Source organism: Pezoporus flaviventris, unplaced genomic scaffold (assembly GCF_033815535.1).
Source record: "Pezoporus flaviventris isolate CSIRO_AGI_PZ_B2104156 unplaced genomic scaffold, CSIRO_AGI_Pfla_v1 ptg000002l, whole genome shotgun sequence".
NCBI classification, from domain to species: Eukaryota; Metazoa; Chordata; class Aves; order Psittaciformes; family Psittacidae; genus Pezoporus; species Pezoporus flaviventris.
Genome location: NW_026892550.1, coordinates 31,633,218 through 31,655,566, shown reverse-complemented (window position 1 = coordinate 31,655,566; position 22,349 = coordinate 31,633,218). Strand labels below are relative to the sequence as shown.

The 22,349-nt window shown below is 45.0% G+C and overlaps 1 protein-coding gene across 2 annotated transcripts in view; it reads left to right on the top strand.

Moving 5' to 3' along the window:
* The first annotated feature begins 1,419 nt into the window (after nucleotides 1-1,419).
* The window catches only part of STOX2 (storkhead box 2), a 148,520-nt gene continuing 127,590 nt past the window's right edge, over nucleotides 1,420-22,349 (top strand). The window contains exon 1 of one of the 2 annotated variants that reach the window (XM_061474306.1): nucleotides 1,420-1,797. In XM_061474306.1, the coding sequence (XP_061330290.1) occupies nucleotides 1,446-1,797 (352 nt within the window). In that variant the 5' untranslated portion in view covers nucleotides 1,420-1,445. Of the gene's footprint in view, nucleotides 1,798-1,929; nucleotides 1,953-22,349 lie in introns of those variants that run through there. The other variant, XM_061474353.1, reaches the window with a different exon arrangement.

The window sequence follows — 22,349 nt, the reverse complement described above, 5'->3', positions numbered from 1 at the left end:
AACGGCAGTTTTCTTCCTTGTGTCCTTTGCCTTCTCGGTGCATTCCCATGCTTCGCTGCCTTCTCCCCTGCTCCATGGGGCAAGGCGAGGGGGCCACCTGAGCCACCTGCATGGTCCGCACAGCACCAAGGTGGCCAAAAGCTACAGCCACTTCAGGAGCTCAAGCCATGTTTTCAGAACTGAGACTCAGCTTTGCTGTGGGTTTGAGGGTTTCTATGGAAGATAGGGGTGCGATTCCCAACTCTACCTTCTCACAAGTAACTGGGCTCCTTGCTGCCACCTCAACACACCCCCCCAGGCTGGGCTGTGCTGGGAAGGACCCCTCTGTTTCTGCTCACATCTCGCCTGTTTTTGTTGAACTCTCCCTCAAGCCTCACGGGCAGTTGGTGACCTGGAGCACAGGAGAGACAAAATAGTAAACTGCTGGATAAAAGCCATAGAAGTTAGGAGCTGCTCCACCATGCTCAGATTTCTGTACACCTCAGATACAAGGTGGTGCAGGATTCAGGCTTGTTCAGCCTGGAGAAGAGATGGCTCATGGAAGACCCTATTAACAGTCTTCCCAGTACCTAAAGGGGGCCTGCAAGAAATCTGGAGAGGCACTTTTTACAAGAGCCTGTAATGACAGGACAAGGGGGAATGACTTTAACCTGGAAGAGGGGAGATTTAGATTAAGCATTAGGAAGAAATTCTTTACGACAAGGGTGGTGAGGCACTGGCACAGGTTGCCCAGAGAAGCTGTGGCTGCACCATCTCTGGAAGTGTTCAAGGCCAAGCTGGACGGAACTTTGAGCAACCTGGTCTAGTGGAAGGTGTCCCTGCTCATGTAAGGGGCTTTGGAGCTAGATGATCTTTAAGGTCTCTTCCAACCCAAATCATTCTGTGATTCTGTGATTACTGTGGATGAAGAAGAAGGGTATGGTCATTTGGTCGCAGCAGGGCTAGTGCTGCTCACTGAGTGGTTTACCTGGAGCAGTGTAACTGCTGGACGAAGCACAGATACAACGACCGTGGGATTGGCAGGGGCAATCTCGCCGTGGCTGGGGGCTGCCCCTGTGTTTCACACGGGGAAGGGAAGGGTGATGTCTTCCGGACCCGAAGGTGCCGAGAAGCTACAGCACCACGCGGGACACGCAGCGGGCTCGTTGAGCTCCTGGGGATGGTGCTCCCGCACTAGGACAGGGCCGCGGGGGGCGGGCTTCCCGGCCGGGACGCGGCCGCCGCTGCCCGCTGCGGGACCGGCAGCGCGGGATAACGCTTCCTCCGCGACCGCGGAGCCGGACCGCGCCGAGCCGGGGTGTGCCGGGGGCGGAGCGGGCCGCGCCGGGGGCGGAGCGGCGCGGAGCGCGGACAGCCGGCCGCGGGAGGCAGCGCGGCTGCGGGGAGGCATGTCCCTGCCCGTGCTCGTGCCTGTGCCCATGCCCGGCGGCGGGAGGTGAGCGGCCATGCCGCGCCGGGCGGAGCGCTGCCTGCAGATCGCCCCGCACTCCCTGGCCATCGTCCTGGGCGCCGCGGCAGGGGGGCGGCCGGGGGCGGGTGGCGGCGGTGCGGGGCCGGCGGCGGAGCTGGGCCGCCACCGTATCGGCTACGAGATCTTCGCGGACTTCAAGCGGGAGAACATGCAGCACTTCTGGGACCGGCGGGCCACGGCGGCGGTGGCCGAGACCTTCTTCCTGGGCTGGATCGACGAGCAGGTGCTGCTGGTGCAGGGCAAGGAGGAGCACCTGGAGGTGCTGCGGCAGGGCTGGGCGCGCCGCTCCCTCAAGCCCCCCAGCGGCTTCCACATCAAGTGCCTGGGTAGGTGCCGGCGGGGCTCCGGGAGGGTCTCGGCCCCAGGGGGATAGGGGGACGACGGCAGGGTGAGAGCTGCGGCGGCGGCCCCGCGGACGGAAAGGGAGGACCCCTCCCCGGCACGGGATTTGCGACCCCAAAAGCTGGTGGGAGCGAAAGAGGTGAGCCGGGGCAGGACCGGCGGCGATACAGGGATGCGCTGCAAGTAGTGGTTCGGCGGAATAGCTACAGGCGACAGCTGTAAGGTCGGGCTGAAGAGGTGCGTGTCCCCCTTACCTTCAGCTGGGCGAGGTTTAAAGCTTAAAGTGTAACTCTGGGAGGTAACCTTTGCAGGGTGAGGTGTCTGCTGGCCCGCGGGCCAGCTTCTGCCGCTCGCTCCTCAGGAGTGCTTGTCTCCGGCAATTCGCCACCGGGGGATCCAGCACCCTCCTGAACTACGAGACCTCCACACGGTTCAGGGATAACTGCTAGCATTTCCAAAGAGTGCAGGCTTTTAATTGAACTTATATCAGTTCATTAAAAATAATGATTTCTAGCATTAAAAACTTTAAAAGTTCATTTTAGCATTTCTAGGCTTGCTAAACCAACACCTCACTTCATGCTTGGGTTGACTGGGTAGCTTATGTCACAGTTTTGCTGTGGAGGTGTTTTCTGTGGCAATAAGTAGCAGTAGGAGATGAGGAATGTGCGGGGGTTTCTTTGCGGTGGGAGGCAGATGGCTTTTGGAGCAGTAAACGGCAAGTCTGTTATGCCGTGGTGGGCTGAAGATTGGAGTTAAGGTGTGATCCCCAGGGGAATCCCACCTGTGGGCAGGGCAGCCTCCGAAGGAGCACATCTCGTCCTGGATCTTCTTCAGGAAAGACGGAAATCCTAGCATGGAGAGGAAAGATGTTTGCAGCGCTTATTTTGATGTGAAAACCCCCACCTCTATGAAATAAGTCTGTGGGTATTTGGTGCGTGTACTGGGGAGCTGTGAAGAACAATAGAGCTGAAGTTTTCCTTAGGATTTAAGGTAACTTTCAGCCTTCCCAGCAGCTTCTGTTATGGAGAAAAGACAAACTGAGGGTTTGTTTTGTTGGTGTGAAGGTTTCATGGCTTCCCACAGCCACTGCAGTGCTGATGGGGAGGGAAACTGTCTTCTCCTTATGTACAGCTTCTATCATCTGTGTCTTGTGCAGTGGGCACCTGGAACAGGTCATAGAGGTTGAGATGGGAGTTTCAGATCTGGAACAGTCAACGCAGTGTCTGGTCACTTCTGCTCATAGGCAGTCTTGTGCCTTGAAACTGTGCAAGAGACTTCTCTGTCACTCACTATTTCCCCATCAAACTTATTCAAATATTACCATCTCTTCCATGCCCAGAGGGAGGCTCAGGACAAGCTGTCCCATTTGAAAATGAGCTGATGGACCTTTATTCTTCATTATAGCGAAATTTCCTCTGAACCTCTGATGACAAGAGCATTGAAGAACAGGTGGTTAACACCATTCTGGTGATAGAAAGTTTTCTGTATTCCACCAGTATTCAGAAGAGGGTAAGAATCTGGGTAGTGGACTTGCGTTGTGGTGGAGGTTTGAATGGAGTTGCTGTTCATGGCCAGCAAACAAAGGGAGAAAACCTGTGTGTGCTGCTTTCCATCCAAGGCTGTTAAATCCTTTCGCCTTTACTATTGCAACCAAGTGTGGGGGTAAACGTAGAGATAGTGGCAATGTTTAGTGCTAGCTGCTCAATGTAGCTTACGTGGGCTTTTTTGGCTCCAGTTGTACCAAGGATGAAGAGCTTTTGAATGGGCACTATCACCTGACAGAGTGTAAAGATCAGTATTTGATTTTTAGGGTGTCCCTGGACCCTACCCATCGGGTGGCATTCCTCAGCCTGCTATGCAGGAGGGCTATGAAAAGGTACGCTCTGACCTTGACGTTCCTAGAGCCAGGCAAGGAATGTAAACAGGTCTTTGTGGCCTGTTTTGAAATGCGAGAAACACAACTTTTGCTAGAAGTTGACGTTAATAAGTAAGCTCCCTGGTGTGTAAATAACGTTCGTTCCTTGGGGGTTATCGTCACTGCAAATTTACAGAAGACTGGAGCCAAAAGTTTTCATTTGACTTTAAAAATAGCAAGTGGCTCTCTGTGTGTGATTAAAAGCTATGAAAGAAGAGCAGGGATCTGCTGGAGCCTTGCCTGTTGTGCAGTGTCCTTAGCTTCGATAAATGGGATGGGAGCAACTGATTCTTTTTTTCCTCTTCCTTCACTGGCTTTTTTCCACTACCACACTGATATTCCAGGTCTTGTATCTAAGTAGATTCAACTTGCACTTACTGTAAAAGGATTGTCAGAGTAACGGGCCTGGCCCATGAGCATCCGCTTAAATCTGTGTAATTGTATTTTCAACGTAATTAGGGGCCTAATGTGTAAATGGCTGTGACTTTATATAGGAGTTCTCTCACACTTTGTTCTCCATTTTGTAGCATTAAGGCAGCAAACAGTACACCTACAGACAGAAAGGAAAAGCCTCCATGGTTTTTGCCTTTAAAAAAGAAGTGGTGGGTGTCTTGGGCTGTGAGGAAAACCTGCCTGTTGGGAGGTACAGAACAGTAATATTTTACTATCATTAATAAATAACTGTTGGGGTCAAGGGGAAAAAGTGGTATGGTATTTTTAATGAAGGTGAAACTGCTGTTTGCTGCTGCTCTGGCCTAGCCAGTAACCCCAGTGCTGTTGGGGGAACAGGGAGCTGCCATGGCCGGGTGTAGCAGAGAGGTGCATGGGGCTGACTTGAGGTGTCTTTTTCTGCACCCCAGGGCCACTGGGGTACCCAGGCAATGCTGTGGCTGCCCAGGGGCCAGTTCTTCCCTTTTCTCTTGGCTGGTTGGCTGCTTGCAGAAAGGAGGGGCAGCTTTCTGCCCCTCCTGCCCCTGGAGCCCGGCTGGGGTGGGGTAGCTGGAGGATGAGCTGCCTTTCTCAGAGAGGTGTGGGGAGAGCATCCCAACTTCCCACTGCTGCCTGGCAGGGGCAAAGGGACAGAGATGCCTCCTCTTCTCAGCTGTGCTACCTCCAGATACGGGTGCCAGAGAGCTTTGGACAACTCTTCCTTTCACATGCTTCGTTAAGTGCTAACGTGACCCAGAAATTACGACTGCAGCCTGACTTTCAAACCTTTGCTGGCATTGCTGATGTTTCTTGTTCATTGCGGTCCAGCCTCGGCTGGTCTGACAAGTAATGGGTTGCGATGGCCACAGACATATTAAGTGGAGGAAAAAGTAGCTGTTGAGGAGGAGGGAATGCTAGAGCTCTAATATGCATAGCATGTTTTCTGCTGTTGGGACTGTAAACTAAACCAGGAGGAGACTCGTCTCTGACTAGTCTTCCCACATTTAAGTCACCATGGCGTGATAATGAAAAGTTCATGAAAGTGTGTAATCTGTAGTTAACGGGGTCTGGACAGTCCTAGTGTACTTGGTGAGGGTGTATCTGATCCAGAAAGTAAATGGATAGAAATCCTTGTGAGATTCCAGCATCCAGAATTTCAACTCTTGAATTGTAAAATTAGACCATACCACAAAATAAGGCAGGAATATGAAGCAAATCAGAAAGTCACTTTAGTGCTGACAGCTTAGAGCTTGAGGACACAGGGATGAAGTGTTTCATGTGTGACTTTAAAACTTACTTTTCTGTTTCCATAAATTACATGGTTATGCCATAAACCCTTGCTCAGCGTCCATGTTTGCAGTGATCAGAGTTACTTGCATATTAGGAAGTTGGTGGGTGTATCTGGGGTTTTAAGTTGGCCACAGGGCAAGCTTTGGGAACCACAAGCAAATAAACTCCCCAAACCAGCACACAGTAAATATGCTGATTTAGAGGGTCAAGGAAGCCCTGTGCAAACCTATAGGTCCCGTGATGAAATTCGTTGTCTTTGGTAAGAGTGATTTGAGGCTTTCTTGTGTTTTTGCAAGGCTTTTGCAACCTAAGTCTTTAATGAGCGTTAGCATTTAATAAGGTTTCTTTCTTTGACACACCTTCCATTTGCACCCACTAACATTTGTCATCCTGGAAGCTGGATTTTTTTCCCCTCTCTTTCAGTTCTTCTATGCAAGGTGCTGCTGGTATAGCAGGAGGCTCCACCTTGTCTTCATGTCTTCATGCCTTTTGTGTTCCCAGCTGAGACTTCCTTCTGTATCTCTTACACTTAATTTCTGTGTCTTGGACAATGAGCATCTTTGAGAGGGGTTTGTGGAAGGGCCATGCCCTTTTGTAGCTACTGCTTGGAAAGAAGTGACCAAACTTCATAATAACCCTTCAGTCATGCCCAGAGCAATTTCTCCAATTAGAAGCTGGTGTTCAAATGGAGTTTTCAAGAAGCGTATGTGCAATAATTAAACTAAGTAGCAGGAGTTATAATTCAGCAAAGTTGGCAGGGCTGGACTGTTGTGCTTTGTTCCTGCTCGGCCAGGCGTTGGGGGGGAACTTGCTTTGCTGCGCTGGGAGCTGGGACTAAGTGCTCCCTTTCTTTTCTCTCCCTGCCGTGTTCTCTCTTGCCACCAGAAATTAAATGAACACCCCACCAGTTCAGGTTCAGTAGTTTACACAGTGAATTTTCCAGTCATTAGTGGCTGATTTTGGTACAGCGTAGACTGTTGGACATTAAATGTTGTTCATCTGTGGCCAGTCATAAAACGTGAATTGTCTTTTTTCCTCCCAATTATCTCCTTTATATAATGAAAATTTCTTTTCAGTGAGGAAGCATTAGGTTTCATAGTAATAAAACCTCCGAGGAGGAGTTTACGGCACACTCATAGACACCTTTTGTATGCCTCATGGTATTACCATGGGAACTACAGGTTTTTTCTTCCTCTCTCCCACCCCAACTTAGAGCTGGTGAGATCCACTGAGCACTTTTTATATCTGTGAGGTGGTTATTGCAGCCTAAACCCCCCCCAAAAATGTAAACTTGAGCTGATAACCTGGCTGAGGTGCTTATGAGTATACTTCCAATATTCAGCAAAGAACTTTGCTGCTCAGAAGTGTTGGGTTGGGCCTTTAATGTGCTTTGTAAAAGCAGCTTTTAGAGACCAAGGAGAGAAAGGCAAGAGCTAAATGAATATGGTTGCATATAAAGTGTCTGATTTCTCAGTATGTGGTTTGTGCTTGTTTTTCGGGAGTCAGAAACACATTTCACTCTTTAAAGAAGGCTGTGGACGGTCGGCAAGACTAATGCAGGCTGTCTAAAATGCGTTGTGGAAATAAAAGCCACATAGGAAGGAAAGATATGACCTATTAAATTTCATTTCTCTTTTTTTCCACTCAGAGCAGCTTCTCTTGAAGAAGCAAAGTCAAATACACTGCCACATGGTATTCATTGTGCAACTCAGTGGAAGGATTTATAACCCTAATGGCCAGCTAATACTGTCTCCCTACCTCCTCCTCCCCACAAAGAGTGCCATTGTGTAGTAAAGGGTCCTTCCTGGTGGCAAATAAGTCGCCCAGACTTGCAAGTCAAGTTGTACACTGCGTAAAGAGGTGATGCTGTAAGGGAACCGTGGTGGTCAAGAGCAGCCCTCAAAGGGCTTTGCGAAAGTCACACCAGGGCCCTTACTCTCTCCATCTCTTTGGAGGGTCTGGTCTTTGATTAAACACTCCTCACTTCTTTCCTCAAAGGGTCCTTGTCTTTTGATGGGGAGTGGGGCAGTGGGTATGCACTGAATGAAGCCCTTGTCAGGTGTTATTCCCAGCACTTAAATGTGCTCTTGGGCTGCTAGCATCGTGTGCCTCTGGGCCGATTGCTAAATCACTTTTCCATCTGTTCCACGCTTCTTTTGTACGTAGTCATTTTTGGTTTTAAAAAGGCAGAGGTGGATGGGTGCCTGGGGCCCATGGCAAGGGATGGCTATAGGGCCACCAGCCATAGGCACCCCTGTCCCACCCGCTCCCCTTTGCCTTTTTGTGGCATGAAAACTCAGTAACACATTCCCGACTTTGTCCTGTCTTTGTAATATGCTTGTTAGTGGCATGGTGTTTAATATTTTATTAAACTGTAATGATTTCAGTGGACAAAGTTCAGATCTTCTATGCATGTTGGTACAGTGTAAGATTTAGCTTGAAATGGGTTTGTTTTGATTCCTGGAGAAATGTGTGTTTAGTGCAAAGATGCTACAGGAAGGGTTAGCCGTGTCTGAAAAAATGCTGTCCCTGGGCTTGAGTGGCAGGTTTTTGATTTGGCTCCTTCATAAAGGCAATGATAATGGAGTTGGTGCTCTCTCAAAGCATTTCTGGTGCTGTCGCCTCAGGCTGTTCATCCGGATGGTGAACCTGTCCTCCTTTCTGCTGGCCAGGAGAATTGCAGCTTGTCCGCTAGGTAGGGCATGCCAAAGCTTTACCACATTCTCATCTGCATTCGAGACATCAATTTAGAGAGAGTAACAGAAAAGACGCAACCCAGACAGATCGGGTGTCATCCAAGGCTCTTGGCATCCAAAGCTGCCTTCTGAGCAACATCATACCTTCCCTTGGCTGTGGCAAACACTTGATGGCCAGGCTTCTCTTTTCTTGGTTGTTAAAGAAAGGCTGAAGTGTTTGGAGAAAGTAAAAGCTGCAACCAGATGGTGGTTTCCTGTGCAGAAACTGCGGCTGTGGAACATGAGGATGTGAGGAACTTCTTGATAATGGTTTTCTGCAGTAGCAGAAAGTTAAGTGCTCTGAAAATTCAAGCTCTCTCCAAACTTTATTTCTTTGTTTAAAGTACAAAAGCATTTTGAAGTGTTTTGATTATTTTCTAATGATGTTGACTGCTGGGAATGTTATTGCAGTCTCCAGTTTCAGTATTGAAACTGCTCCCTGGGTGGGCCAGATCTGGAAAGGTTTTTGAGGATATTATGTTCTTCTTGGAATAAAATCCCTTCACCTAATATGTACGCATGCTTTCTTCTGTCTGGTGCACTTGATCCCTCAGTTTATGACCTGGGATTTCACCCCAGTGATGAGAAATTTCTGAATGCTAAAAATGTGCAAACACGTGTATTTTGGTGAAATAAAGTGCTGTCCTACTGACATTTGAGCAGATCTTCATGGCTTCTTTTTCAGTTGGACTCCTGTTCTGAGCCACAATAGCAATAGAGCACACATTCAAAGGTCGATAACTACCCAGGGAATCTGAATAGTCGTTCTCCTAGTGGCTTTTCTTTTTTTTTTCAGCAGAAAAGCAATGGTGTACTATTGCCATCGGCACTTATTTTTGGTTTTCTTATAAAAGAAAGTTACTATACTGTGCACTTAAATATGCACAGTATAATGACTTCAGTATTGTGTTTCTGGAGCTTCTAACCCATGTGGTATGAGACTTTGTTGTTCTTCCATGGTGGGACAGGACGGGACACCAAAACAGCAGAAGTCTGAGTAAAATAAGCCTTTTAGCTTAACCTTATATTCCACTATTGGATGATTAATGAAGGGATATGGAGGTGCATCAATGGCTGCTCTTTTAGAAATGCAAACCAATTCACTTAAACTCTAGGAAGTGACTCTAAACCTGGTTCTTTACAAAATCCATACAGTATGACAGTGAAAAATCTTTCTGTCTGAAGAGTGTGGTTTGGGTACCTTCTTGAAGTTTCAGTTTTAAAGCAGTTTTTCAGAAGGTACATATGCTAGCTCATGCTTGCCTTTGGGGGACAGCAAGGACGCTGAAGGGTCCATTTGTAGCCCTAGTATGGGGAATCCTGCTAAAAGAGTGGAGAGGAGCTCTTGGACAGTGATAAGTTCCAGTGGCTTTTCCAATAACGTGGCCTAAACGGCTGTGGCCAGCAGGACCAGACTGGCTGCAGGGGAGGCTGATTCCTCCTCCCGATAAGGAGGAGGAATCAGCCTGTGCCGTACAGTTCATTACCAATGTCCCTTACTAAAGAGATCAATCCATCATAAATGAGATTTATCACTGCCTGTTAATTTATCGTGTTCAAATTGTAGAGAGATAACTGAAGTCCTATAAGCTGCATGTGATGCTGTAGTGAACTTCTGTGTGTTTGGTTGGGTTTTTGATGCTGTAGTGAACTTCTGTGTGTTTGGTTGGGTTTTGATTTTTTTATTTTTTTTGGGGGGAAGGGAAGGGGTTTGGATTTTGGGGTTCTCCCACCTTTTTAGGGGGCTTATTTCAGTCAAAGGATTCTTGGTGTGTTATTTGGTTGCCTGTAGCATTCACCCTAGCCTTCTAGGCAGTCCTCAGCCCATGTGGGAGTGGACTCTGCCCATGCCTACTGCTCTGGCAGACCAGCATTAAATGTTTGCTTTCTTGCTTGTGCGTATTGCAGGGTTAGTGCCCAAACAAGTTCCCTTTTAATTGACAGATGAAATAACAATAGCTGGCATTAAAAGCAGGCCAAGTGTTTTCTTTGGGTTTCCCTGAAGGGCCTCCTTTGTCTCCATGGTCTCTGCTCAGGGAAACCCATGCACCTTGCTTAATCCGAGGGTGCTCTTGAGATGCTCTAGCTTCTGAAGGCAGAAGTAGGTCAGTACCCATGCAAAGATTTCCATCCACTGTGCTAGCTTACTATCAGGAGTGACTGCTGGGTGAGGATTTGCAGATGGTCAGTGTCCAGAGGGGTGGGCCATGGTGATGCAGGCAATTTTGAGCACCCCAAGAAGAGGGAGAAACATCCACAGTACGGGGAAGGAGAGTAGAGGAAGGAGATACTGTCGCATACTTGGTGTGTTTATGTCTGTTAAAATCAGAGGAGGAACAAACTGGACAGTTGGCTGAACCTGAATGGAGGCTTTTCTGGTGCCTGGTGTTGCACTGCGTGTAGCCCTAGTCCGGCTGTGAGAAGTCAGCAACTCTCCTGGGCTGTAGGGATGTCCTAATTAGCTGCATATTCACAAGGAGGTTTAACCAGTTGAAAAACAGGATTTCAAGGTCTGTTTTAAAGCAAAGACAGTACGTAACATAGTAGACATTATTAGCAGGCAAGATTATTAACAATAAATAAAAGGGTGGGAATCTTCTCCCTAGTTTAATTTGAGAAAAGAGAGTTAAAGGGGCACATTCATTCACCTACTGTTTCTGAAGTGGGGCCAAAAAAAGCTTTGAGGACACTGAGCTTTCCTGCCATCACTGCTAATTTGTCACAATTATTCTTTTGGTTAAAAGAAATGCCTTCTTGGTGTTACAGATTGAAAAATCCTGTGCAGTTAGAGAGGAAAATGTTACTTTTGTGAGAAGCTGCAGAGAAGAACAGTCTTGAAGGGGTAAGGAAGGGGAAAACAGGGAGCGGGAAAATAATAACTTCCAGTCGTGCCATCATAGATGTGCTAGAACCAAGGATATTTTTTCAAACAGACAACTTCAGACCAGGCATTAGCCTTATAGAGAAGCCTCCTTTATGAATATGAACATCTGGAAGGAGTGGGAGACAGAAAAATAAGGGAGGCCAGCCACGATTTAGTGTTATGAACAGATAAATCTTGGATGTAAAGCTTCATGTGATAGGGAAGCGAGTCTGTTAGGTGTCAGGTCTGCTTCATTTGTATTGAAAGTCGAGACTTTAATAGTACTTAATGCATTTTCTTAGGAGTTCTACCTACATGGTATCATCTCCACCCTTCAGCAGAGATGTCTTCAAGACAGGGATGGAAGAATACAGGACTCATAGGGCTGTAAAGCTTTGCAGTGTTTCTCAAAGAAATTTTGCATGCTTAAGCATCCCACAGTAGAGGCTTAGGATGATTTTCAGCTGGAGTTCCTTCATATAGGTATGTATGTGATGGTGTATATAATGTTTTAAGTGCTGTATGAACAGAGGTTTCCCATTACTTCAGGTGGTGATGATTCAGCAACACGCAGATGCCTGCATGTGACATAGCAAGTTCAGTCTGACTGTAATGGAGGACTCACATTTTTAAATATAGGCATATCATATGTTCATGTATTTGCCTGAGTGTTGCTAAGAGATTCACCAGAGGAATCTCTTCCTGGTTAATACCAGAATGGGTCACCCGCGTCTAACCCTAGAGCCCCTTGAGAATTAAGCTTGAAAAATCAGGACTAGTATTTGCATTTTATTTTTGATGTGTACAATACTCTGAAAAATAACCAGCACAAGAGTTCATCCAGTGTCTATAGATGCCTTCAGGAAAATTACAAAGAGGAAGCCTTAATTAATATGTCTTCAATAAAAGTATGAAGAGGAAGTCTTAATTAATACTTTGCCAATAAAGATGAAGTCACACAAAGCAGGCAGCTTGACTTACAATCATTCCGGTTTCTTTCCTTGGACAGGGATTAGTGGCTGTCATCTTGTCATTTTTTACTTATAGCAGTAGCTTGTAGCCTTTACTTTATAGATTTCTTATTAATTCAAGTTCTTTGGTTTTGTTTCCAAGATATTTTCTGATTGTTAGTTCGACTTCGTTAGAGATGTACAGCTAGAGCTCCTCAGCGAAGCTGATGCTGTTGGAAGGTCTGTAGGGACTTGCTTCTTGGCTACCTTTCAAGTGCGTGATGGTTGTAAAATGTTTTAGTGTCAGAATCACTACATCTATCATTGTTCTGCTTTTCTCTGTCAATAACTAATCTCATTCAATGACATATTTGATCTTAAAGAGAGAAAGCACCTTTATCCCTGTGCCGGCACATGAGTCTCTTTCATTTTTCTGCTCAGATAATTGCCGGGCTTCAGGTTTCAGTGGTTACTTAAATTAATCCCAGTGCTGTCTTTCCAGTCTCTTCAGTGTTTGTGTTGACAGAAAGGCCCAAACATATTTGGTCTGTTGGAGGCCTCCAGACACCAATCATCTTGTGGGATGCAAGAGAAGTACGTCACAGACTTCAGAGCTGACTTCTGTGATGAGTGATGGCGGTGAAAAGAGAAGTAATTTTGACAGAACTTTTTACCCCCAGCCGGGACAATGCTGAATAACGGGGATGTGCTGTTTCAATGTTCTTGTTTCCATGATGGTGAACATTTTCACTGAGTGGCTTGTGCATCCATTTTCAATTTCTGATGATTTTCCATTGCTTTGAATCCTTTACATTGCCTCTTGTCCTGGTGAGTAATAACTCACTAGTGTAATGGTCCTCAGCTTTCTTTAGTTTGCAGATTGCTGAGTTTCCAGTGGAAATACAGCAGATATAAGTGGCACTTTTCACTTTCATCTTTCTGTAGACTTTTTGGAAAGGAGTTCACAGGTCACTTGGGGTTCTACAGACCCCAAGTTGGAAACCACTGACTTTGCCAACCCCAGCATTAGCACCTGAATGTTTTAGGTACCTGTACAGCAGAAGCTTGTGCTCTCCTACCAGCATGCACCTTCCCTTCTCATAGTTCACAATTCATCATCTATGACAGCTACCCTGAACCTCAGTGCTTGTTCTGACCCTTTTCCCTTTCTCCACTTCAAGGACATCTGCAGTGATAACTATTGGAGCAGCCCCCCAAACTGTTTGAAGGGCTGCCTGCTGGAAAGCTCAGTCCAAGTGTTGCTCCTTGTTTCGTGTTTGGCAGCACAAGTGCATTGGGGCAGAGACCTTGATGGCTGCGTCAAACTGGTGTTGTGCAGGGCACTGCAGCACTGACCCAGGGCTGAAATCTGTAGGTGCTCTTGCTGTGCAACCCCCTAGATAATTATACTCGCATATGAGGTTACAGTGAATGAAAGTTAATCTGTAAATAGGCAACCAGGCAAAGAATTCTTGCTCAAAACCTGCCTGGATTTGCTTTACCTGTTTTCTCACTGCTTGGGTTGTAATAATTACTTGTTGTGGCAGCCCTCAGCCTGCTTCATGAATGGATTGATTGCATGTGTGTGTGTATTTTGAAAGCTTTAGAGGAATTATGGTGAATTTGCAATGACAGATACTTAGATATATGTTTAGCTTCAATCTGGAGCCATAAACACATAATACTCATAAATGGCTATCTTTATTGCTCTGATTGTTCACTAAGAAAATGAGCACAGAGCTCTCTGGGTCAGTAGGTAGACAAGTGGGTATGGCACTCTTGGTGTATGCCATGAAAACATCAGCAGTGGTTGCACAGAGTGTTACAAAACTGCAGCCTGTTTATATGGTGTTTCTTTCACCAAACTGCAAAGTAATGATTCTTGTGTGATGTTACCTACAGGTTTGGTATTGTCCGTGACTTCTCATGGGCTTGTTCTTTTGTAATTATGGCAAGAAAATATGAGATGTGCACCTCAAGGCAACTCTGTGTCTTGTACTGAAGCATGTTTGTCAGTACTGTCCAGTTCTCTCTGTGGCAACGCCCAGAAGCATATGTGGGGAACTGACCTGCTCTGAACTTTGAGGATGCAAAGGGAAGTGGTATCTTATGGGGTTTTCTTTTCCTTTCCTGAAACCATAGGTCTCGGCGCTTTTACAAGATGTCTGAGGTTTGTTTCATCGTTAGGCTCTTTGATGTTTCCTGCGTGTGTTGCAGCTGAACATAAACGTATCTGAGCTGGCTTTGAACTGGCCAGCTCAGGTATGGTTTGCATTCTTCAACTGCAGCAATAATTATGGTTTTCAGCTGTGGCTAATACCCCTTGCTGCTCAGGCAGCCTGTGATGAGCTGCTGCAGTAACTGACTTAAGTCCCTTGATTAAAGGTAACTCAGGTTTATCTGGACTACACTGCAGTGTTGGGATACCATAACCCTCTTCTACAAACTGAGCTGTTGCAGTGAATTCCTCAGGGCTTTTTACTTCCTGCCTTTTCAGTTTCCTTTTCTGTGAACTTAGCAAGTGTGGCTTTTACCTTTAAAAACACAAAGCAACCCCAACAAAAAACCCCGAACAACCACCCAAAAAGCACAAAACCCACCACAAAATGTTGGCCTCCCTCAGCTGTATTTGTCTGACAGATCCTTAAGGTGATCCACAGAGCCATCGTTGCCAGCAGCTTTTTATAGGAAGATCTTTTCTTACCACAGTTTATTCTTGGGAAAGACTTTTTCTTTTTTTTTTTTTTTTCCGGCCACTTAATCCATGGTGGTTTTTTTTTTTTGTTTGTTTGGGGTTTTTTTGTTTGTTTTTTTTTTCCAGAACCCCAGCAATAGCTGCTTTACCTGATTGCGGTAGATCTTGTGCAATGGCCAGCGAGCCTGCCCTTTCTTTGATTTTAAATGCTCAGAAATTAGGTTGTAGTGACTTGGTGAATGGGAGTTCTGGAAAACAAATTAACCAAGTGTGCTTTCTTTCTCTCATATCTTTGCTTCCCGACTTCTTTTGTGAGTTTTCTGTCTGCAGTTGACCTGCTCCTGGTGCAACCACAGTCTCTTTATGCAGCTCATTAAATCATGTTTTCAGTCTGGCTTTAAACTCACAAACTTCTCTTGTTAGTGAGCGTTTCCTTCTTATCTCCTTTCTTTCATTCTTATCTCAGCCTTTTGGCAGAAAGCACTTAGTGGAGACTGCTAGCCTTGAAGTTGGCCTCAGTGAATAGAGGGGAGGAGGAGCCATTGACACTTTAATTTCAGTGTTCCTGTAGCCTGATGGATGCGCTCCGGGCTATGAAAACGCGTGCTTCACTGACTCGCAGAGAATTAATCTTCTGAATAAACGATTTGAAAAGAATCTGCTCCTGATGGTTGGGTTTGGTGTGGCTGCTCAGCAGACTTGGCTGTCTGCACAAGGGAGGATCTGAAAAAGGGGACTAGTTAAAGGCAGAAGCCAAGTAGATGGATGACCCTTGTGCTTTTAGGAGCTGTTACCTGAACCCTGGTGGGTTGTTGAGGGAGGCAAGCTTGGTAACTATAGACTTCCTCATCCCATCTTTCATGAAAGATTCAACCTTTATTTACATCAGTGGCAATTTTCCAGTGGCAGTGTTTAGGGGACAGGAGTTAGACTGTTTCTAGTGAAATGAGAAATAGAGATGCTTCAAGCTAAGGGCAACACAGGAGAGAGAGACTATATGAAAACACAGACTTTGTGATTCATCTTATTCTTAAGTGTGATATCCATTTCCTCTCCTCTTGCCAAGAAAATACGTTTTGCTGTTGAATGAATAGATCAGCTTCTGAGGGTCCGGCCAGGAAATATTTGTGCAGTCTCCAGAAATGTGAGTGCTCTTTCAGAGAAAAATAGCAGTTTTCATCATGGTTGTGAAGATAACAGGAATAAAGACAGTTCTGTAAATGCTGGAGCCAAATTCACAGGAGTCAGTAAAAAGGGGAGATCATACTTTTTCCTGATATTCTTTCTAATTATGACAGCTGCTGGAAAAGTTCAATGTTCATGGTATTTAGCTGCCAGCAAGAGTAAATATATCTTTCTGTTATCTTCTGGACAAACTGCTGTTTTCTTTGTAGTGCTGCAAGTGGCTGGTTTCAGGTGTGCTGTAGCAGGTACAGTGGGATAAAATCAAGCAGTTCTCTTCTTGTGTTCTAGTTACTCGGCTTTATATTTAAACAGTTCAGAAGCATGTGTGTGTGTGTGTGTAAGCAGCATTTACTGCCAGTTGAGCAACATTATATACCTTTCCACATGATATAATTCATACAAAATATGCTGCCCAAAGCATCACTGGAAATACGATATAGTGGCATTTGCAAGTCCAGGCAGTTATACACAAGATTTTCTAAATGTAGAATCCAGAGGTGCCTGAATGACTAATATGTCAGTAAGGGCATGCCTGACTTTATTAGATAGGAGTCTATTCTTTGGCTTTATTAGATAGTTTTAGTTACTTGATCAAAAAACAGACTCATATTAGAGTCCTATCTTCTTTTCTTTTTGTCCCTTCTGACTAGCTAGCAGTGTCAGGGCAGGCTATCTCACATGGTTAGCTCCTGACTCCTTGACAGTAACAATATAGTCCTGTTTCTTTGGAAGTTTCTGAAATTTATTATTGTACATCATAAACAGGGATGGCGAAAATACAGGTGTTGTGTTAAAAGGATTATTGTTGGTGCAGTTTGTATTTTCTTCTATCAGTCAGTCCGTTTGCCACTCATTTAAATGAAGTCTGTCTTCCTGCCCCATTGCATGCTTGTGTTGGGTGTCAGTGTGTGTATTGTTTATGGTGGTGGTACTGGGCATCCCACAGTCCTGGAACTGGTGACTAGGAATGACTGGACAATGCTGAGAACGCAGGTGCGCAACAAACACAATCAAAATGACTTTGTTCCTTTCAAGAACGTGTTTGTTAAGTATGTTTAAATGCAAGGGTGTGAATTCCCTTCTGAACTATAGTTGGGTTTTTTATTTTGAAGGTAACAGCTTTTCCATTGGAGGAGTTCATATGTTTTTATTCTGGCTGAGAAGTCAACTGGACTGGAGGTTTTTGCTCAGCCTTCTTTAGGAAGCAGCCCAAATACTCGGGCATTTTCTGCCTGAAGGATAGAAAATATTTCAGAAACATACTCAAGTTGATAACAGAAAGGTATATAGAGAATATATAAAGGCAGGAACTTAGGCTTCCTCTTTGACTTTTTTGGAACTCACAGTGTTTTACCACTTTGTTTTGAACTTTGTTTTGTTTTTTTCTTCTGTAAACTTATGGTTTAATAAATACAAAATGAAACGGAAGATGATGGGATATTGCTGTGTAACCACTGTGGTGCCTATGTTGAATACTGGGTGGAGTTCATTTCCCCATGTTGGGGGAAAAACCAACCCAGAAAAAAAACCCCAACTAACCAAATAAAACTCGGAAAACAACAAATTCCGGAGAACTAGAAAAGATGCAAGGAAAGGTTGCAAGAGTGCTCCAAAGCATGGAGCAGCTGTATTGTGGGAGCTGACTGAGTCATGAGTTTTTCTGTCTTTTCTGATGTAAGGATTTGGGAGCACGAGTTTCAGTTATTAGGAGGTAAGCTTGAAACAAACAAAAGAGCTACTTTTTCAGAAAACAATAAAAACAATGAGCAGTCATATTTTAAACTTTTAGCATCCTCTGTATCTTATATGGAAGATCTCTCTTAAAAAAAAGAAAAGCAACCCGAAACAACAACCAACCAAGCAAAACCCCCAACTAAACCCCCCCTCCAAACCTGAAAGTTTTTCTGTTCAGGAGTAGATAGATCTGTTCACAGCAGAAAAATCTGGCACACACAAAGAACCTCTTTGTGTGCTGTCAGACCTTCCCTGGCTCCCCTGATGACTAATGCGGAGCTTATTTCCATAGCCACAGGTGGCTCCCAGAAGAGTTCACAGGAGGATTCGTGCATGAAGACACTCCCTTTTCTGCTTAGTGTAGCATGGGGAGTCCCAATGGCGAGGGGAAGCACCTTGCCTGTGGTCTCAGAGAAGTGAGAGCTTGCCAGAGGTGGGCAGTAGGCACTGGAGAAGGGGAGCCCTTCTCCGTCAAAACCAAAGCACGGGGTAATGGAGTGGAAGATTCCAAATGCTGTGTTTGAATACCCCATTGTGGGTTGAAGGGGGTCAGCGCACTGGTATGCCACCTATTATGTGATCTTCCTTCTACTTTTACAGATGCATCACTTCTTCATCTGATAATTTGCTTCAAGGACCAGAAAAGTGAGTCTGTGGAATTTGCCTCTGTTGCTGAAAGAAAACCTGGGGACCTCCCAAGACCTTATTATAGGGTTGTAAGGACCTGTGTGAAGCCAGGGGTTCTTGGTGTGTCATGGGCTCATTACAAAAGAAGACATTTACTGTGGTATTCATTTTAAAATGGGCAGTTTTACTTAAATATGCTGAGCTTGGACAAACTGAGTGCATGTTAGTGGGTTTTGGGTCCTGTTCTCTGCAAATGCCTGAAGAGGAGATTAAATGCTCCTTCACAGAGGACGCTGGTGTGATTACTTGTGAATATTTTCCATAGCGTGACCGAAAAGTACAAACATGTGGGATAATGCGTCACCTGGGGAGGTGGGGAGGAGAATTCTTTTGGAAGATCACCTTTTTGGAACAGCGCAAGCAAAACAAAGATAACATAGTTTATTAATACTGACAAAAAAAAAATTAATAATGCTACCTGTGCAATGTCAAACTACTTGACAAGTAAAAATATACCTGCTGTGAACTCCTGTGGAACATGTGGGGTCTCACATAGGGTCTTATTTAGGATTTCTGCTCATTTCTGATTGTTGCTTAGAGGATTGGTTTTCGTTTTGGTGGTAGTTTTTTGCTCGGTTTTTTAATGTTCCTAGTGGAGTAATTCACCCTGGCACGTAACACAGTGTGAAACAGTTGTGGTGGACTTTCTTTCTTTTGGTATCATTCTATAAAGCTTGGGTCTGCCAATGAGAATGATTTCCCAATTTTGTCTTATTGTATAGGGTTATATGTAATGGGTAGTAGGAAGAGCAGCAGTAGCTGGCCCATCTGTAGTAATTTAGGGAAGACCAAGAAGCAAGATGCTCACTTGAGAGGCCTTACTTGTACCACTTTATGCAGCGGTTTGAGAAGTAGTTACCAAGAACTGCTTTGCTTTGCCAGCCCTAAAGAAAATAAGCAGCTAAGCTGTGGATGTCCTTAACATGGCAAATATACCAGGAGCAGTGGGGACAGGAAGGGCTTGCTCTGGCAGATTGGGGCATAAAGTCCAGCCCACGTAGGCCAACAGAACCCAATAGGATGTTGGCAATTTGTGGGTGCAGTGAGAGGGCAAGCTGAGCATACTGGGCGCTGCACACTTAGCCACTGTGCTTACATGCAAGACAGGCTGCTGATGACAGTGTTATGAACAAGGGTTGCTGATGTTGGTGTGGCAGGCTGAGGAGAAAGAGGTATTATTTTAGTAATTAGTCCTTTGCAATAGCTTTTCCTTGCTGTGGTGGCTTCAGCATCATTGAATATTATTCTCAAAATCACACCCTTGTTTCTTTCCTTGCATCTGCTAGTGTGGCTCAGCCAGACCACATCCTACAGCAAAGTGCCTTCTGAAATGCCACATCCGAAGAGAAGCCTTTAAGTCCTGTGGGGTGCTTTGGGATAACCACTCCCTTATGCTTCAACCTGCTGGGCAGTACATAAAATTGAATCTTTGACAGAACATTTATTGCACCTGCAAAAACAAAGTCAGTTTTTATATTAAGGAAGGTTTATGCTGTAACTGCATGCAAGGGAATCAGGCCTTCAAGTGTAAGGAAACTAAAACTTTCGGGACCAGATCCTAATGTCAGAGCTTAGTCCTCTGTGTAACCCAGCTGGCTCAGCCAGCCAGACTGGGAGCAGAGAGACAGCATCTTTGTATAGGACATGTTTATTGTTAACTCAGTGTTATGGAGAACAGAGGGAAGAAAGCATGTAAAGACAGGAATTTGACAGAAATAGTAAAAATTAAAAGAACAGTTGGGATATACATTCATTTGGAGAGGAAAGCCAATGTAAGTCGTCCTCTGGGTCTTGTACTTGTATGTGTGTATATTGTGCTGTAGTCGTGGCTGTATTCTGAGACATGGCTGGAGTTTCTGTGCTTTGTTCTCTGTTTAAGAAGAATGTTGAAAATACTTTCTGTCTTGAAGGTGTAGGAATAACTTGAAAGTTTAATGTAGGATTGAATGTAGAGTATTTAATGATCAGAACTTGAACAGAGTAGGCAAGGCTTTTTGAGAAACTGAGTTTTATCACTGGATTTTGGGTTCCCAGTTTCCTTTCCCTCATGAGTTTTCTTCCCCATTAAAAAGTTGAGATGAGGTAAGATGTATTAGCGTGTAACCCAGTGGCTTTCATTACCATCATGTAGGGTTGCTCTGAAAGGTATTTTGGAGGATTTATCCGTGTATGGTTCTGTTGGTATTATAGATACTCACCCTCCACTTCTAAAATAGTGGCAGAACTTTACCAAACAGGGCCTTTATCTTTGCTTTAGGTGAGCTATTTTTATTACAGGGCAGCAGGCTGCAAGTGAGGATGCGCTTTGCCATTGATCTATATAAACATGCTGTTCTTTGCCCTCTTGCTTCAGTCTCTGTCCAGCTTATTAGTTGCCTTCTGGAAGCAAAGCCTAACTCATTTTGCTCTAAGCCATTTCTTGCATTTACCTTAAAAAAGGTAAAACTCTTTGACACAGAACAGAGGTTTGGTTATTAAGGATGTAATTACCTTGGTGAAGAATGCAGGGTGGTTAAGTGCTGCTGTCAAGCTTGGCTGTGTTTTAGACTGATCTGACAGGTTAAGGAGGCTAAGAAATAGCCATATTTTGCTCCTGTGACCTTGTTTAAAGGTCATGAAGGACTTTTCTCCTGTGCTTTTTCTCTCCTGTAAAATACACAAGTTTTGGTTAAGCACTGAGCTTGCTGCTGTCTTCCCCCTGCAGTTGTGTGAGCAGTTTCAGCTTGATGAGGAATGCTTGATGTAATCTCCTGAAATTAGACATGTAGGTGTGTTGTCATTATTAGCCTGCTAGTGGCCATTTAGCTATTTTATCTCAGTTATAATTAAAAGAGTGTTACCTGGAAGGGAGTGAGAAGAGGTGGGTCAGGAAGCTGGAGCTGGAGCCAGACCCAAGGCAGGATGTGTTTGGGCCTGTGGGTGGGATGCATCTGGCAAAGATAGTGCCTGTAACTGTCTTTTAGCTATCAGACTTCCTTTATACTGAAAAAAAGAGAACTCTAGTCCCAAAACATCCAATTTACACTCTTATTTGAAGAGCTTTTTTGCCACTTGGTGCAAACTTCTGCATAGCTTTCCTGAAATCAACCCCAAATGCGCCATCAATGTATGGGGCTTTTCTGTCTAACTGAGATAAAGCATGTTCCTCTTATACAACTATTTATTTCCCCCCCCCCCCCCCCGCAGAGAGGTGAGAAGGTGTGTGTACTTTAAATGTGACCTGCAAAGAGTATCTACTTGAAGTATTTTGTTTTATGACCTCACACAATCCACAGCTTCCCTTGTGAGCTGTGACTGACTCTTCAGGCCTCAGGGAAACGAACCGTGTCTTTGTTTCAACCTCCTTCATCTACAGAATGAAAAAAGAGTTGAAGTCTTTGTTGTGTGTCCTTCTACTGTTATTGCTTTTCCTTGGAGTGAAGCTTTTCCTTGGAGTGAAGCTTTTCCTTGGAGTGAATTTGGCAGGTACGTCACTGGAGAGCTCTTGAAAGTAGCTGGTGCTCTCTGGCTCCCTGTTCATACATCTCAGGAAGATCTACGGATAGAGAACCCTAAGCAAGTGCCAAATCACGTTAAGAGGTTGGGAAATCCCTTGTGTCTAAATTAGTGCATCTGAAATGATGGAAATTTATTTGTAGGGATAAAATCCTTTTAAAAGTAACTGGTGGTGTCATCAGGGGAGTGGTAAATGTAGCATCCCTAAGTGACGAGGAAGCTAAACCAAAGCCTTCCTTGCCGAAGGCATGCAGGAGAACAATGCCTGTTGCTTCACAGGAAAACACCCAACCTTGTGATTACTTGTGACAGCCCGGATGTGGCCTTCTGCCAGGCTTTAGTAACAATTTACAGAAGAACCAAATTTTACCCCTGAATGGGGCAATAATGGTGTGTAAATGAGGTTTTTTGAAATGTTTTTAAAAATCATTTAAACTAGTGCTGGGTGAATTCTTTCCATTATGAACTGAATTGGATCTGGTAGAAAATGAAACCCCATTTCTCTAGAGAGGGGGGAAGGGATCTGGGACAATAGCCACAGACTCAGAAAGATGCTGA